Here is a 16,399-nt window from a genome sequence, read left to right as displayed (position 1 = left end):
AAGAAACGCCGGTACAGCTGAAGCCTCAGCACAGTGTGGCAAGCAGGTGGAATTAATTAGTCAGGCAGTGTGAAGCTGGACACAGTGAGTGTTTCAACACGAATTATAAACTTGAATAACTATTTATGAGTAATTCTTCAACATCGTTAAAGTCTAAAATATTATACTTTATGAAGTGTCTGTTAATAACCAACGTCACTAAAGCAGCTCTGCAACCCGCTGTGTGCTGTTAGCGTTAGCTTGCTAACAAAAGAGAAGCGCTTACCGTCAAAAATATTCATTACATTGTTAGGTTTTAGCATGCCTTTTTATGTGTGATATTATTTAACTTTAAAAGACTTTGACTGACTATTTTCAGACAGCATTTGGTGTGAAATTCTGGGTATTAGCCGCCGTGACTGGCTAATTTGCTGCTGCTAACGTTAGCATTAACTGTCGTATTTGATTAAACGTTGAAACCTTAACGTTCAAACAATTCAAATTAAGAAAACTATTAACAAAAGTGGCTGTTTATGTGACGTAGAAGTATTCAGGTTTGCCATAGGCATCGTTTTAGGTTACGTTTTCGGCTCAACGTTAACAAACACGTATTTGTTTTGACGTTTGAAACTGTTTCACAGACACAGATTTGATTTTAATCTGTCGTGCTTTGCTTTGAGTAACATGATTTCGTTTTTGTCGGTTGGCGTGTGTGAAATCTTTTCCGAACCAGCTTCAAGTCTGGACACGGTTCTGGAGGGGGGATCCAGCTTGTGACGCAGTTCTTGTTCGCTGTTACTGTATTTGTGATGACAGATGGTGATGCGACCTGAATCAACCTGCTTCAATGCAGCTTAGAGGCATTAATGAGCAGAACAGCGATAAAGCTTCTGCTGTTTCTAATGAAATAATGATTAGAAGTGAGCAGAGTACCTAAATATGATACTCAATTAAGAGTAGCGATACTTCAACATATTTTACACAAAAATAAAAAGTAGGAGTCCGTGAAATTAAGAGTAAAAGGTTAGTAAGAGTACAAAAGTATTCATTTAAAAAGGCTATGCAAGCGTAGAGTTACTAATTAGAGAAAAATCTAAGATTATATGCAAAATTATGGTATTAAATACCAATAATTAGGGCTGAAGCAATGAATTGTGATTGTAAATATGTTCTACCCAGAACTCCTCTAGCGGCATACCTGGTTAAAATTCTGTAAAAATTTTTTTTAAATAAAATTTTTATATATATATATATATATATATATATATATATATATATATATATATATATATATATATATTTTCCTATTCAATTATTAATCAGTTTATTAAAACAATAATCAACAGATTAGCCCTACACTATTGATGTAAAATTAAGCTTTTCACATGTTGATGTTTAAAGTATTTTTCTTTTTAGCTGCAAATTCATCCTTTGTCACAAAAATAAAGCGTTCACTTAAGGAAAGCAATGTTATTGCGTATTAGACATTAAAATGTGTTATTTAAAAAAAATTGCATTTTTAATGTATTTGTAATATTGAATAATAATAGGGATTCTCATATCAGGTTTTCTGATCATCCATGAGGCCGATCTCTGCTGATCACCTGGAATGGCTGCCAATTTTTTGCTTTAGGTGTAAATGGTACTATGTTATCTGGCGAAATGGAAAAATTATCTGGCAATAAATTCACCTAATTTAGACATAAAACATGCAAAAATACTTGCAGGCCCAATGCAGCAGCTATTCAGTCAAAAGGATGACTGAAAAACCTGAAATCAGTAAAATATTTAACAGTAAGGCTGTCAGTTCTCTAAATTATAAATGATCAATTAATGTCAAATAATGTCAAGAAAAAATTTGACAGTCATTCAAAGTCAATTGCATGTTGCTTCAAAATAAACAATCTAGTTATTAATCAAAACTTCCTGAGAGCACGGCTAGCTGATTAATACTGGCTCTGATTGGCTAGCTGATTAATACTGGCTCTGATTGGCTAGCTGATTAATACTGGCTCTGATTGGCTAGCTGATTAATACTGGCTCTGATTGGCTAGCTGATTAATACTGGCTCTGATTGGCTAGCTGATTAATACTGGCTCCGATTGGCTAGCTGATTAATGCTGGCTCCGATTGGCTAGCTGATTAATGCTGGCTCCGATTGGCTAGCTGATTAATGCTGGCTCCGATTGGCTAGCTGATTAATGCTGGCTCTGATTGGCTAGCTGATTAATGATGGCTCTGATTGGTTGTTTTTGACCAAGCTGACAATGCCAGGAGGAGGCAGAGGAGATAGATTATCTGTCTTATGTTAGGACAGCAAAAGTTTTATATATCTGAAATTTTTTATTTATTTAAGTTACATGCTGTAGCTTTAGGCAAAGGTTTGGTGTGAGAGTTCACTGGTGTGAACCATTACTACCAGTAACGGCGGTCCAAGAGTGAGAGCAGAACCAGCGTCAAAGACTTAAATTATTTTTCCGGGTTATTTGTTTGGCTTTGACCGTTGCTAAATCAAATGCAAGCAAATCCCCTCTTTCTGTTTGACTTTGTATGCGAGTGCATTAAACTATATAGCTCGGTGTGTAATGCAGTGAACTCTGAATTGGAAACTGCAGGTTTGATTCCGGGTTGAAACTCGTATTAAAATCTGCTGGATCGGGCAAGGAACCCATGACAGCTGCTTGCAGTTCTAGTTTTATTTTATTTTTTAGTGTTTTCGATGCCAGTAAAGTTTTGCTGGTTTGTGTGACAGATCATCGGGTCGACTTGTGCGGTCTGGCAGACATCAGTTACATTTCAGAAACGCTGGATCAGCTTGTAAGTCAGTTTTGTTTCTACAAAATAAAGTTTAGCCTTTTAATCTATTCATATTCTGAATTTTGAAGGTTTTCACAGTAAATTTATACTTTTTTAACTTCAGAATCTTGTTGATTTGAATGGACAAACCAGCCAGAAGTTTACAGGTAAGGGCTAGATAAAAGATTTATTGATAAAGTATTGATTAATTGATCGCTTGTTGAGCTTCATGCTAGTTTTTCAGGTGATCCTTTGAATACTAAATATAGAACTGTAATTTTATTGAGTCATTGATCACTAATATTATTAATTTTATTTACAGAATGACTATAAAAGCACTAACCAACATAAAACCAAAATATAACATCTTACGGTCAAGGATGGTTCATTATTTGAAAATGCATGACTTAAACTTAAGTACATTTTAGATTAAGTTGTAACATAACATAATTTGTAAAATCTGCACACATGGAAGACTTTTTAGGATATTAAGTTGGAGAGTTGTAATTTGAAAGCCCTGCAGACTTTGTGTTCAAAATATTTGAGATTCACCTTGAATTTTCTGGAACAATCATCTAATCGGTTGTTTTTCCAAACTTTCTTTGTTTTGTTCTGTGCAGCTCAGCTAGTAAAGCCCAATAAAGGTTCCATAATGCCTGTGAAGAAGAGGAAACTACCCGACTCTGAAGATCACGGGCACAAGTGTAAAATTACCAGGTAAGATTTATTTCCCATAATGTCTGAATTTAGAAATCTTTTTTTATGCCTTTCCTTTCCTGCCGTTCTTGGAAATAATGGTGGAAAATCTCACTGAATTAATCAAATAAAGAGTTTATCATCACTGGAACCAGCATTTAGTTTCATACTTAATGTTGGAGCAAGAAAAACTCCTTTTGGTTTACATAGTTATTCAGAATAAGAATCAAACATGGAAAACCAACATTTAGCTTTATATAAAGCTAAATGCAATAAAACAAGCAAACTTCAGATCCAGAGAAACTCCTACTACTTTATAAAATATCGACTACCTTTTCTTATTCAACATGGGGAGCCGATATTTAGTCTTGTACTTTTACCTTCTTGTCTTTCTTTTGGTTTTGTTGTTTTGTTTGCATGTCCTTCTGATTCATGTGAAGCCCCATTGAACTGCCTTGTTGCTGAAAATGTGCTACATTAATACAATGACCTTTTTAGTGAGTGTGCTGCCTTTTGTAAGTTAAGCTAGACCAGCAAGGTTGAAAACCGCACTAGAACGCCCCCTGGTGGATATTTTGTTTTGTTTTGATGACGCTAAAAAAGAATAAAAATCCAAGATGGTGGAACGCGTCACCGAACAGCTCACGATTTAAGTTGATTATCATCCTAATACGTTGTGTTTCAGACAAGATTTGTTCGTAAGTGTTGGTTAATTGTAAAAGCAATAATTGTCTCTTTGTTTTATGTAACTGGCGTAAATAATTGTACGCTGGAATCAGTTAGGAAAAGTTTTTATTTTTAGCTAGCAGCTAGAATAGCTAATTTGCTATGTTCGTTGGCTAATACTCAGTTTGTATGTTTCAGTTTATGATGGCCAAAGTGATGGCAGTGGTCAGAGGCCACTCTTCAATAAACAAGTAGAAAAGAAACAAGTTTGGTTATTGGAGCGTCGTTGTCTGGCTGTCTAGCTGCTGAAAACTGGAAACCTCAGGGCGAGGACAGCACAGTGAGGTTTTAATTTGTTTTGGGTGTCGTAGCTTTCCTCGTCCTCAGGTCCGTGGTGTGAAGCCAAATGGCGCTGAAAGGCAGTTTTCCAGTAAAAAGTGCCTGGCTTGGTTCCACAAGTACGCCGGCCCTGAAAAGATGGTCGGCCCGGAAGCCATGGAGAAGTTCTGTGACGATATCGGAGTGGAACCAGAGAATGTGAGTCCGGCTGTCCGACGTGGATCCTGCTTACCAAAAACAGCTGGATCATCTGTGTCTCCGTTCACCTTCCTTCCAGATTATAATGTTGGTTTTGGCGTGGCATCTAGGAGCGTCAAAGATGGGATACTTCACGAAAGACGAGTGGCTCAGTGGGATGACAGTACTACAGTAGGTGCTTTTTATTCACCGGTTTGGTTCTGGTTGGCATCTGATAAACGACGCTGCTGCCGCTTTGTGTTTCAGATGCGACTGCACTGAGAGGTTGCAAAGCAAACTAGATTACATGCGCAATGAGCTCAGCGACGCCACAGCTTTCAAAAATATCTACAGATACGCTTTTGACTTTGCCAGAGTAAGTTTTTGTTATGTCAACTCATTTTATATCCAACTGATTTTAGTTTACTATTCTGTAGTTTAACCTGCTAGTGGTTTTATTACATAATATTTGTTATTTCAGTCAAAGCGAGAAGAGTTAAAATGAACGGGGCGATTCTTTTAGCACATTTTCATTCACTTGTCTGAATACTTTGTTTAAATAAAACCTTTAAGTCTTTATAACCAAAAACATGATTTTAAAATAAATTTTCTCTACCTCTTCTTCCGATATTAATATCTATCAGACCCAGTATTTAAAAAGTATATATATCAGTATCTGTGACAATGAGCCAGATCTATTCAGTCTAATTCTATGCTTTATTTATTTATTTTACATTTTATTTAGGATTCCTAATTTCACTTTCTGAACCATTTGAAAAAGTTTGTTGCAGTTTTTTTTTAACCAAGATAGAAAAACTATTGTTTTTGCCCATTTCAGTTTATTTGTTTTAAATTGGCTCTTTTACTCCTCATCACACTGACTGAACAAACTAAAGTTGTTTTTACATGTTTGACTAAGTTAATGAACTTATTGGTGAATCTAAATGTGATGTGCAGGTGCAGAGTTATCAAATAAGTTTGTAATTAAGTGCATGTATGTCTGTGTTTAATAGAAATACCATTTTAATTTAATTCAGCTGTTTTTCTGCATTGGCCTGGTCAATACTAAACTGCAGATATCGGTATTGGTACCGGAAGTGAAAAAAGTGGTTCAGTGCACCTGCTTTTAGTTCATCACACATCGTCTGATTGAAAAGGTGAAATGGAGCCATGTTGCATTTAGATTAAATGGGTTATAACTTATGTTCACTAATACCCATAATGATGGAAAAAAACCATTTTGTACTGTAAATTTTACTTAATTTTCTTTTTTTACTTAAATAAATTTTTGGTCATTCTAACAATTCAATATTGTTGATTTCACATTTGGGAGCAGAAATTTATAAATATTTAAACCGGCTGCATTTGATAAATTAATTACATGATTAATTAAAATGAGCTGAATAATTTAAATTCAGATAAATTTTTTTTTAAAGAGGATGAACTTGCATTATTATTATTATTATGGAATATATTACTTGAAAATGGTCTCATTTACTATAAATAATATATTAAATATATAAATATTATTGTTTATCACAATAATTTAACTATTTTTCTATCATGACAGGCCTGCAAATGTTAGTTTTGAAGTGATGTGCTCAGTTTTCTTAAAATGAAACGTCACCTTGGCGATCCTGTTGGCTCAGGTGAGGGGGGTTAATTGTAACTCAGTTAATCGGATTTGTCTCTGTTGCTAGGATACGAACCAGAGGAGTTTGGACATGGACACGGCTACATCCATGCTGGCTCTGCTGCTGGGCAGAACCTGGCCTCTCTTTCCCGTCTTCCGCCAGTTCCTGGAGGTAAACTACCCTCAGTCCAAACGCCTGGGCCTGCCGGCCACCTGTAGTTTGTAGGATGAATCGTTTATCTTCTCATAATGACGAGAGAAAATGTTTCTGCTGGAAACTTTGGCTCCACTTTCCTTTGCAAACATAACTGGACAAGAAAAGACATCAGCCTGTTGGATAAATCAGATATTGTCAGATTATTTCAGATGGCTCAGCTTCTAAAAGTTGCTTAGCTTTTGTTTTTAACCTGGACTCTTAAAATATGTTTCTCAACAATGACGGCTTTTGTTCTCTTCCACAGCAGTCAAAGTACAAAGGCCTGAATAAAGACCAGTGGTACAACGTTCTGGAGTTCAGCAGGACCATCAACAGCGACCTCGGTAACTACGACGAAGACGGAGCCTGTGAGTATCCGAGAGGCTCACCTGCAGCACGGAAAACGACTGAAAGGAGGAAACAAACTATCTATTTAAATATATATTAAAAAATAAGAGTATTAATATTTGGCATGGAGATCTCCAAATTCTGAGTTTCTAATTTGGTGATAATTTTCCAGACCGTTGTTGTACAAATCTATTGTGGGTTTTTAAAAAACTCTATAAATATTCAAATATTAATCTTTACATGTTCACTGATATTGTTGTAGTAATATTACAACAGTTTGTTCTTTGGTTTTCAGTTTCAAAATAACCACAAAAGGTGAAAAATTGGGTGGCTTTCTCGTTTTAAAATAAAATTAGAAAAAAATTCCACAACTAAAAAGGGTTTAATTTTTTATTAAAATTAAAAATACATATGATTTTATAATCTCCTGTACTTTCTTCTCCCTTCATCATTTCTGGTATCGCTGCATGTTAGAGAAACAATATTGTTGCTTAATGGCTGAAGCAAAGATCAAACAGTTTTTTTTTTTTTTTATTTTGATTTTACGTTTTATTATTTCTTTATTAAAAATATATTTAAAAAAACAACACGGTTATTTTCTTTTCTGTTTCGTTTTGAAACCAAAGAACAAACTGCATGGATTTGTTTGGCAGTGAGACACGAGGAAACGACGCGAAAGTTGAGATGTTTTCTGCAACATCAATAAAATCACTTTAAATCGTAGGATGACAGAAAAGTGTTAACTTTCTAAAAACTCTACTGCCACCATAAATGGGGAAAATGAGCAGGTTGGAAGCGCAGGACTTTAATTTTAATTTGTTGAATTGCCGTTGGGAACCTTTTTGATTTTATGTGGATGTTTAAAACAAAGCGCAGTGACTGTGCCGACGTTTGTTTCCTGCAGGGCCCGTGCTGCTAGATGAGTTTGTGGAGTGGCAGAAGTCGCGGCCGGCATCGCAGCGGCCGCCGGGCGTCACCACTAAAAGGGAAGGAGAGCGAAAACTATCTGCAGAGACGACGCAGCTCTGACATGGTCTCACCAACACAAATAAAACCGTACATAACACAAAAACATGGACTGAAGAATCGTCGCTGTGGACTCTTTACTCCTCACCTCCAGACATCGTCTGCCACTGATAAGCTGCTGCTGGGAATCCTTCCTCTCAGTAGAAGTTACTTTGTTTTCTTAGTGTTGATTTGGAGAAGAACGCGTGGAAACAAAATGAGTGGAAGGAGTTGTGAAATTGTTTCGCTTTTCTTGTTTAGATGTTTTCACTGTTATTAAAAATGAGATGAAAATAACAAGATGCTTCTCCCTAAATGTTGAAACATGAAGGTTTATCTCAACCAAGCTTGTGCAGCACATTAATCTGAAATACATCCTGGAAAACGTCTCATATTTTGGTTTTTATACCGATTCATCTAATTTTACATCCTTCAATTAGACAAGGTTTACTAGGAAACTACATTTTAAACTAGAACACTCCTTGAAGAAATGTAGTTTAATCATATCAATAACTTCATTATGTGATCTATAAATCCTTTATTTACAGCTTTTGGATCAAGGTTTCCAAAGTTTTTGCTCTGTGAGCCAAAATCACCAAGTTGAAGCTTTTAGTCATATTATTTCCCCAATTAAAAAAATGATACATTTTATTGTAAATATTTCACTTTTGTGATTTAAACATGCAGTACTTTTTTAGAATAAAACAGAATTTATTGTAGTTTCTGAAAAGGGTCCTGGATGTTTATGATGGCTAACAAAAAGGTGTACAGTTTTCTAACTTTATGGTGTTTATTTCTTGGTCTAGGAAATGTTTTCATATAAATGAAAACTTTAAATCCATTCCTTTTTGAGTCAAATTTAATAACTGGATGCCCAAGTTGCTGAATGTTTGTGGCCCGACTTACATTGTTATACAAATGACCAGAAATGTTCTAATACTTTCTAGACTTCATTTCATTTAACCACTTAGGTTAAAGTGTTTAGGGAGTAGAAATATATTTAAAAGCAGGTATAATTGGTGAAAATATTTACTGTGAATACTTTATCAGTAGCTGTAGCCAGAAGCCTGAATCTGAAGAGAAAATTAGATGGTCATCCTGATATTAATATGCTTTTAACAAACCAAAAACTTTTAATATTCTCACATTTTAAAACTCTTATTTAATTTTACTTTATTATAGTAAATTTGACTTTTCAGACTGAAATTTTCTGTTTCAAAAGTCAATTTCTCTGAAAATAGTCTCAAAATTTGAGTTTTTTGGCAGAAATGTAAATATTTCTCCTGATACGCCATCATATGATTGGTAATCATGTTGAAGCAAATATGTGGGCATATTGGCCGGTTATTGGGACCTAATTGTCCATTTTCCCATGAACATACACAAAAACATTTTCTCAATCTATTTTATTCTGATCTTTTGTCATAAATAATGTTTGTGATATTAAACAGCTTCTTTGTGAGTGAAACACCAAAACATACAAATATAGAAATTTTAAGATTTTTTATATTTATTATATATATATATAGTTTTTCTGGCTATGTGCGGTCTAGGCCTCAAACTTTACATCGCCTCCATTTTGCACGACCTGTTCCGGAAGTAGCCATCAGCTAATTTGCGCATATGCTAATAAAGGGAGGGTCATTTTATTCCTTTTTTCTTATGTACGTCATTGTTGTAAATAAGGTGATAATGATTGAAACAGAATAACCGGAGTCTTAAATGTCCATGTGGAAGAGCTGCTTCTCCTCCTCTGGCTCCGTCGCCTCCATCGGCCCCGTGGCGGCCGCCGCCATGATGGCGTTCAGGCGGGTCAGAGACCGGGAGCGCTGCCTGGGCCTGGGGCCCGGTTCGGGGGCCTCCGTGTCCGGGAGGTGACCGAATCGCTGGCCGTCCTCATCGTATTGGTACAGGCGGATAACGCGGCTGCGGCGCCGAGGAGAACCGGACGGCGGCTCTTCTCCTTCCGGCTCAGCTTCCGCTTTGACGCTCCTCTCGTCGTCTGTTCCTGCGGATTCCTGCTCCAACTCTCCACTCTCGTCTGTTTTTTGTTCTTCTTCTTCTCTTACCTCCTCCTCTGCGCTCGCTTCTCCATCCTCATCTTCCTCTCTGTCTTCTGCTTCACTCTCTTCATCGTCTTCCTTTTCATCTGGCTTGGCGCTCTCATCTTCCTCCTTTGCTTCACCATCCTCTCCGCTTCCGGTTTCCTCCTCCGCCAGGTTGGAATCACATCCTTCCAAATAAGCAGTTATTTCCGGTTCACCATCTTCTTCTTTTTCTTCTGCTTTGAGCCGAAAGCTCCGCATGGGTTTGGCGGGTGGAGACGGGGTTGAAAGCGGAGTTTGTGTCTCCGTGGTTCGCCAGAATCGGGAGTCACGGGGCGTCGCTGCCGTCCTGCAGGCCTGGTTGTCGTACATGGGTGGCAGGGTTGTCATGGTAACCTGAGAGCCGTCCGGTTCCTCAGGTTGACGTCTTCGCTGCTTTGGAGCGAGTGACTTTAAGCACCTGAGTGAATAAATCCGTGTGAATTGGTAAATATGTTTGACTTAGTGGTGAGATTCGATTAATTGCAGCGTCTGTAACGCCATATATTAATGGAACAAGTAACATTTCCAATTCAGAGACACCTGATGCTAAATTATTGAATGAACAGACAAATAAGCTAAAAAAAACCCAACATATTTTTTGTTTTTAATCTGGTATCCAACCATTCGGTTGGTGCAAAGTTATTTTCTATTTGGACTGTGGATGCTGACATTAGCTTGAACATGTCTGTGCTGCTGCATCCTGTTAGCATTGAGATGCTACTTTAGCCTTGAATGGCTTTGTTGTTAGGCTAACTCCTTTTAGCAGAACTTGAACGGAATAATAATCTTTTCTTTTCCAGATCGCTTTTTGAAGCAAAACTTAACTGGGTCAAAATAATCCATTGCTGCTGTTGGGGATGTCACTGGTGCATCAAATATACAGACCTACCGGAAACGCTCGAATAAAAAGGTTCCGGTTGAAACCCCATATGTAACAACAAAATGCGGTTAATTGCGTTAAAAGCTTTATTGTATCAAAATCAAAATGTTAAAGTTCTGGCCCTACTTACATTTACTCAGTTCAGCTTTATTGTTCTTTGTGCAGCTTACAGTAGTATGCATAACATGGAAAAAATGTCCAATAAGTTAAATAATCTGCCAATGGAATTTGGATTTTTTATCAATATAAAGGATTAGTTGACTTAAAACAAGCTCATGAAAAGTTAGTGTTAAGTTAGTTTTGTCCTATTTCAAGTGTACTAAAATATTTCACCACAAACTAAAATACTTGGTAAGATTTGGTGTTTTTGCAGTGAAGTTAATTCAAATACCTTCATTAGCAGCATCTGGTTCTTTCTTTAGTTTTTTCTACACAGTATGCAGATTTCAACTCAACTTCTGTCCTTTAATCAAGTCCTTATCCAGTAGAGATGTATTTTTTGTAGTGTGGGATTGTCATACCGATTAAACTTCATCACCCACCTGAGGACAGGAGTCCGTGACAGAGCTCCAGCGCTGAATCCCACCACAAACGTCAGGAGCACCGATGCAGCCACAGCTCCTGCAAAAATCTCATCCGGAATCACAGCTTCCCTCTCGCCTAGAAAAGCTGCGTTCCTCCTGAACCGGCGTGCAGCACAGCCGCCGCCGCCACCGCCACCGCCACCGCCACGCCCATCCTCAGCCTCAGCCGCCATGTTCTGGTCCACATGAAGCTCGAAGGGCCACAGCGTGGATCCCTCCGCGTGCCGCAGGATGCAGTAGTACAGCCCACCATGGTGGATGCTGGAGTTTGGGATAACGAGGCTCCCATCGTGGTGCATAAACACTGGGTCCAGTTTGGACTGGGAACCAGAGCTCTGAAGGTCACCGAACGGCGTGTGCCAGAACTGGACCACACCTAAAAACACACATGGAAATGCACATGAAGAGTTTTAAAAGTTCACATCTTCAAATAAAATCTCTATCCGCCATAATGTTGAAGATGGAAACAACAGCTGTAGTAGTTACAACACTGGATAAATGACCCATCCATCCATCCATCCATCCATCCATCCATCCATCCATCCATCCATCCATCCATCCATCCATCCATCCATCCATCCATCCATCCATCCATCTTCTTCCACTTATCCGAGGTCGGGTCGCGGGGGTAGCAGCTTCAGAAGGGAGGCCCAGACTTCCCTCTCCCCGGCCACTTCTTCTAGCTCCTCCGGGGGAATCCCGAGGCGTTCCCAGGCCAGCCGAGAGACATAGTCCCTCCAGCGTGTCCTGGGTCTTCCCCAGGGCCTCCTCCCGGTGGGACGTGCCCGGAACACCTCACCAGGGAGGCGTCCAGGAGGCATCCTGACCAGATGCCCGAGCCACCTCAACTGGCTCCTCTCGATGTGAAGGAGCAGCGGCTCTACTCTGAGTCCCTCCCGGATGACTGAGCTTCTCACCCTATCTCTAAGGGAGAGCCCAGCCACCCTACGGAGAAAACCCATTTCGGCCGCTTGTATCCGCGATCTCGTTCTTTCGGTCATGACCCAAAGCTCATGACCATAGATGAGGGTGGGAACGTAGATCGACTGGTAAATCGAGAGCTTCGCTTTTTGGCTCAGCTCTCTCTTCACCACGACGGACCGGTACAGCGCCCGCTTGACAGCAGACGCTGCGCCAATCCGCCTGTCGATCTCCCGTACACCATCCCCACTATAAACAGTGTTGGTGCCGTACTGCTTCCCCCCCCTGAGACGCCGGATGGTGGACCAGAATCGCTTATAAATGACCACAAATAATAATATAAAACAGTTTATTGTAAAACCAAACCTGGACAGGATTATTCTAACCGGTTATTTAAAGAGGACATTTGTGTCCTGAAATGTCTGAAATTAATCTAAAAATTTCTGCCTTTTTAAAAAACATTTTTAACATTTTTTTTTCAGCTTTTAGAACTTAGAAGTTTCCTTGTTTTTTCCAGAAAATGTGAGATTAATCTTAAAATTTCTGAGATTTTTGGTGGAAATGTACCTGTTTTTTTTTTTTTTTTTTATCTACAATGGTCTTAATGCACCATCTTACTGTTCAGATCCCATCTTCACCTTCTTCACAATTTCTTTGCAGAAAAGGCAGCAGAGTTATTGATAATCATCTAACATATATTTATCTGTATATTTTTCAACATTTCTGTGAATTAAATAGGAAAAAGCAGCTGAAATATTTTTATTGCCGTTTTATGCCTGGTGATTCACAGCTCAGAGTTAAATGGCTCAGTAAAAAACATTCCTCTGGAAAAAATGACAACGCGACCTTCAGAAACCGGTAGAAACATTTAACAACACCGCTTTTCAAGAGTCTTCTTCACCTCCATGTTCTCCATCACCGCAGAGTAAAATCAGCTCTTCGGCTGGTTGACCTTTGACCCAGCAGGTGGAAGCAAAAGTCACCGAAGCCTGGCTGTGTGGGTTTAACGAGGCGGCCAGAAGAGCCGTGAAAATCAGCCACATTGTTCAGACCTGCGGGATAAAACAGTCGCTTTTATTTAACGCTTCGTTATCGACTCGAGATCCTAACAGAAACAAAACTTCATAATTAACTGGCAGGTTAAATGTAGAATATGTTGCTCAGATTGGTTTTACCTGCTTCTGGTTTTACCTGCTTCTGGTTTTTCTGCTGCTGCCTTCAGTAGAACAAAAAGTCACAACTTTAAGTTTAATCCAGAATGAGCTGTTTGAGTTTAGCATCGTTTGGCTCCATCAGGAGCTTCACCTGGTTTCTGGTTCCTCTGAGGCCGAAGTCGTGTTTCTGTTGCGGTTTCCTCCAGATGAGAGTAAAGTGCAGCTCCTCACATGACGCCGGGATGTTTCCTCTGCAGATGTTAAAGATTAATAGCATCAGCTGCTGTTTCTCTGCATCAGTGGCGTTAAAACACACCGCTTCACTGTTTCCACATTTTATTTAACACCCACTCAGCAGACAAAAGGCAACTTAGTTACTTAACTGATTAATTGAAAGTAACTAGATTGCTTGATAAATTGGAAGACTATTATTATATGCCTAATGCAGAATGAAAAGATTTTATGCAACCTAGTAGTAGGGCCACATTAAGAAAATAAAGAAATAAAATTATGAGAATAAATTCCTATAATAACAAAAAAAGCCTCATGACTTTATTTTCGTAATATTTCTGCTTTATTCTTGTACAATTTATTTTTCTCATAATATAATGATTTATTGTTGAAATATTGTGGCTTTATTTCCATATTACGTTGACTTTATTCTTATACAATTTAATTCTTGTAACATTATGACTGCTACAATTTTATTCTTTTAATGTTATAGTTTTATTGTATTATTATGTCGCATTTTTACAGCTGTTCTCATACAACATTTTACTATAATATTATGTCTTTATTCTTCAGATGTTTATTATAACTTTATTCTCATGTTATTATAACTTTATTCTCTCACTATTTTAACTTTATCCTCATGACATTCTGACTCATAAAAGCTTAAAAACATTAAACAGGAATCCTTTTTTCTGCCTACGGTGGCCGTAATGCGCCATCTTACCGGATCTTACTTTACAATGTCAGAAAATCGTAGTTTTAATAAGAGAGATAAAAATTTAATTTTTATTTTATTCTTCTTGGAAATGTAAAAACCTTCTGACATTGGAGAACATCTGAATTATTACAAACTTTGTTTCGTACACATTTGAATTTTTAGGAGCGCGGTCTGCGCAGCTACCAATTCATACATAGATAAAGTTATCAATGTATGCATCGAAAAGTTAAATATTTTCTCATTAACAGTAAATCAGGGGAGAGCGCGAACGCAGTCCCCCACTACCAGAAATTATGCAGTCGAGATTCCCACATTTGGGGAATTCGCAGGGGTCAGCACAGCCGGAGTGCAATGGCTGAGCCTCACCCTGGGTGAACCACCTTCAAGATCATGGTATCTCCCCTGCCAGGTAAGTATGAGTTGCTCGTCTCTCCCGCCGGGATGTCTTTCGCAGACATACCCGCATGACTCACGGTGCCAAACACAATATTTGGTTAAAACGAAACAAAACAGAGGAAGGAGACCAGTATTACACGAGCTAAAACATACTGGGATAACTTGGTTAAATAAACCAGGAAAAATGTTGAATTTAATGTTTAAAATAACGTTTGATTACCCACAATGCAATGTTGTGTTAGCCTAGCTAACGCTAGCAAACAACTGACACATTTTTACAGTATTTAACTTCTAGTAAACCCCCAGTAACCAAACAGGAGATCATGACTCAAACAGACATCCGCCTATTACAAGCAACTATTTACTAAACAGACCGCAAACCAGGAAAATGATGAGATCTAATTATTAAAATACCGTTTGATTACCCACAATGCAATAGCCCACGAGCATAGCTGAAAAGCTAACTCTCAGCTAACAATTTATTTCTTTTTTTAACTCTTCTCCAAAGCATAAACAACTCATCAAAGTTCATATGGATTGAAAACATGTGAAACCTTTAATTTGAACGCTTCAATGAGCACCATAAAGTCAGAATGAATGAAAAACACACTTTAAAACATACTTTTAAAATTCACAGGACAACCACTTCCTGTTCTGTGCTTTTCAGATCTCCTTTATGTTGCTGCCACCTGCTGACCAGAAGAGGAAAAGCTTTATTTGATTTGTGAAACTTCACTAAAGGGCGATTTATGCGCTTTCTATGCATCCAGACCAGAACAGAGAAGCTCCTGATCCAGGTTTGACACTAATAGCAGAATATTTAAAACCAAGTTTATGTTTTGGCCTTTCTTATTAAACTAAGTAAGATCCGCTCTGTATTTAACACCTTTTTCAACGTCAAACCAGGTGAAAATACTCAAATTTAATTTTGAGTATAGTATTTGTTTTTAAACATTCAATAGAGTAATCATTTATCAAGTACCAATTAACATTTTATATATTTTTTTGTTTCAGTGGGTTGTGTTTTTTGTGTGCTTGTGAGACTCCTTTCTGAACAAAGGATCTCTGCTGGAGGATGTGGTCTACCTGAGCAGACTTCACACCTGTCTGCAATAACTTAATTATCTACTGAGGATTAAAGAGCCGGCATGAAACACCTCGTTAGCTGATTATGAATCTTTGTGGGTGGAGTCAAGTCACCACTGAATCATCGTATCTAGACTGTTTCTAATGATCATTCAGAGTCTTCAGAATCCATTTCCTCCAGAGAGGACATGGCTACCGGACTGAGGAGAACCTCATTTGACGTTAAGTATCAAAAATCACACACTTTGCTTGAATAAATGAATGTAGAATAATCTAGTCCAGGTTTGGAGAGTCTGGATATGCCTGGATATGCTCGGTTGTTTCTGGTCTGGATGCAAAAACAGAACTAATATGTTCTGTCCTTCACAACTCGCACACATTGTTTGAATGAATCAGCCACCAGTGTAGAATAATGTGGTTTGAAAAGTCTTGTTTCTGAGCTGGGACCAGTTTTATTCTCACCTAGATACAAAAACAAAAAACCTTCTTGAAGCCTAACAAATTAAA

General features: G+C 38.1%; 2 protein-coding genes and 1 non-coding gene across 7 annotated transcripts; 1 reads left to right on the top strand and 2 right to left on the bottom strand.

Annotated features, from left to right (window-relative positions):
- dcun1d5 (defective in cullin neddylation 1 domain containing 5) lies at nucleotides 1-8,129 on the top strand. 2 transcript variants are annotated; one of them, XM_023350756.1, is made up of 10 exons: nucleotides 1-84; nucleotides 2,732-2,796; nucleotides 2,929-2,942; nucleotides 3,396-3,492; nucleotides 4,509-4,674; nucleotides 4,754-4,845; nucleotides 4,921-5,029; nucleotides 6,354-6,458; nucleotides 6,748-6,850; nucleotides 7,735-8,129. In XM_023350756.1, the coding sequence occupies exons 4-10, from the start codon at nucleotides 3,428-3,430 to the stop codon at nucleotides 7,857-7,859; spliced, it is 765 nt and encodes a 254-aa protein (XP_023206524.1). In that variant the 5' UTR covers nucleotides 1-84; nucleotides 2,732-2,796; nucleotides 2,929-2,942; nucleotides 3,396-3,427; the 3' UTR covers nucleotides 7,860-8,129. The 2 variants fall into 2 exon arrangements, with proteins under 2 accessions (XP_023206524.1, XP_005810597.1); XM_005810540.3 differs by having other exon boundaries at nucleotides 2,900-2,942.
- A 1,095-nt stretch (nucleotides 8,130-9,224) lies between these two features.
- LOC111611935 lies at nucleotides 9,225-14,805 on the bottom strand. Of its 4 annotated transcripts, none has more exons than XM_023350950.1 (5): nucleotides 14,777-14,805; nucleotides 13,613-13,712; nucleotides 13,499-13,523; nucleotides 11,345-11,762; nucleotides 9,225-10,340 (listed from the first exon to the last, which is right to left on the bottom strand). In XM_023350950.1, the coding sequence occupies exons 1-5, from the start codon at nucleotides 14,800-14,802 to the stop codon at nucleotides 9,554-9,556; spliced, it is 1,356 nt and encodes a 451-aa protein (XP_023206718.1). In that variant the 5' UTR covers nucleotides 14,803-14,805; the 3' UTR covers nucleotides 9,225-9,553. The 4 variants fall into 4 exon arrangements, with proteins under 4 accessions (XP_023206718.1, XP_023206719.1, XP_023206721.1 ...); XM_023350951.1 differs by lacking the exon at nucleotides 14,777-14,805 and adding an exon at nucleotides 13,209-13,359 and having other exon boundaries at nucleotides 13,483-13,523; nucleotides 13,613-13,674; XM_023350953.1 differs by lacking the exon at nucleotides 14,777-14,805 and adding an exon at nucleotides 13,209-13,359 and having other exon boundaries at nucleotides 13,613-13,657.
- Nucleotides 14,664-14,827, bottom strand: LOC111612086. Its single transcript, XR_002754393.1, has one exon. It is a non-coding gene; the product is annotated as a U1 spliceosomal RNA (small nuclear RNA).
- Between the last annotated feature and the right edge of the window lie 1,572 nt (nucleotides 14,828-16,399).

Source organism: Xiphophorus maculatus, chromosome 18, assembly GCF_002775205.1.
Source record: "Xiphophorus maculatus strain JP 163 A chromosome 18, X_maculatus-5.0-male, whole genome shotgun sequence".
NCBI classification, from domain to species: Eukaryota; Metazoa; Chordata; class Actinopteri; order Cyprinodontiformes; family Poeciliidae; genus Xiphophorus; species Xiphophorus maculatus.
This window is presented reverse-complemented; position numbering and strand designations above follow the sequence as displayed.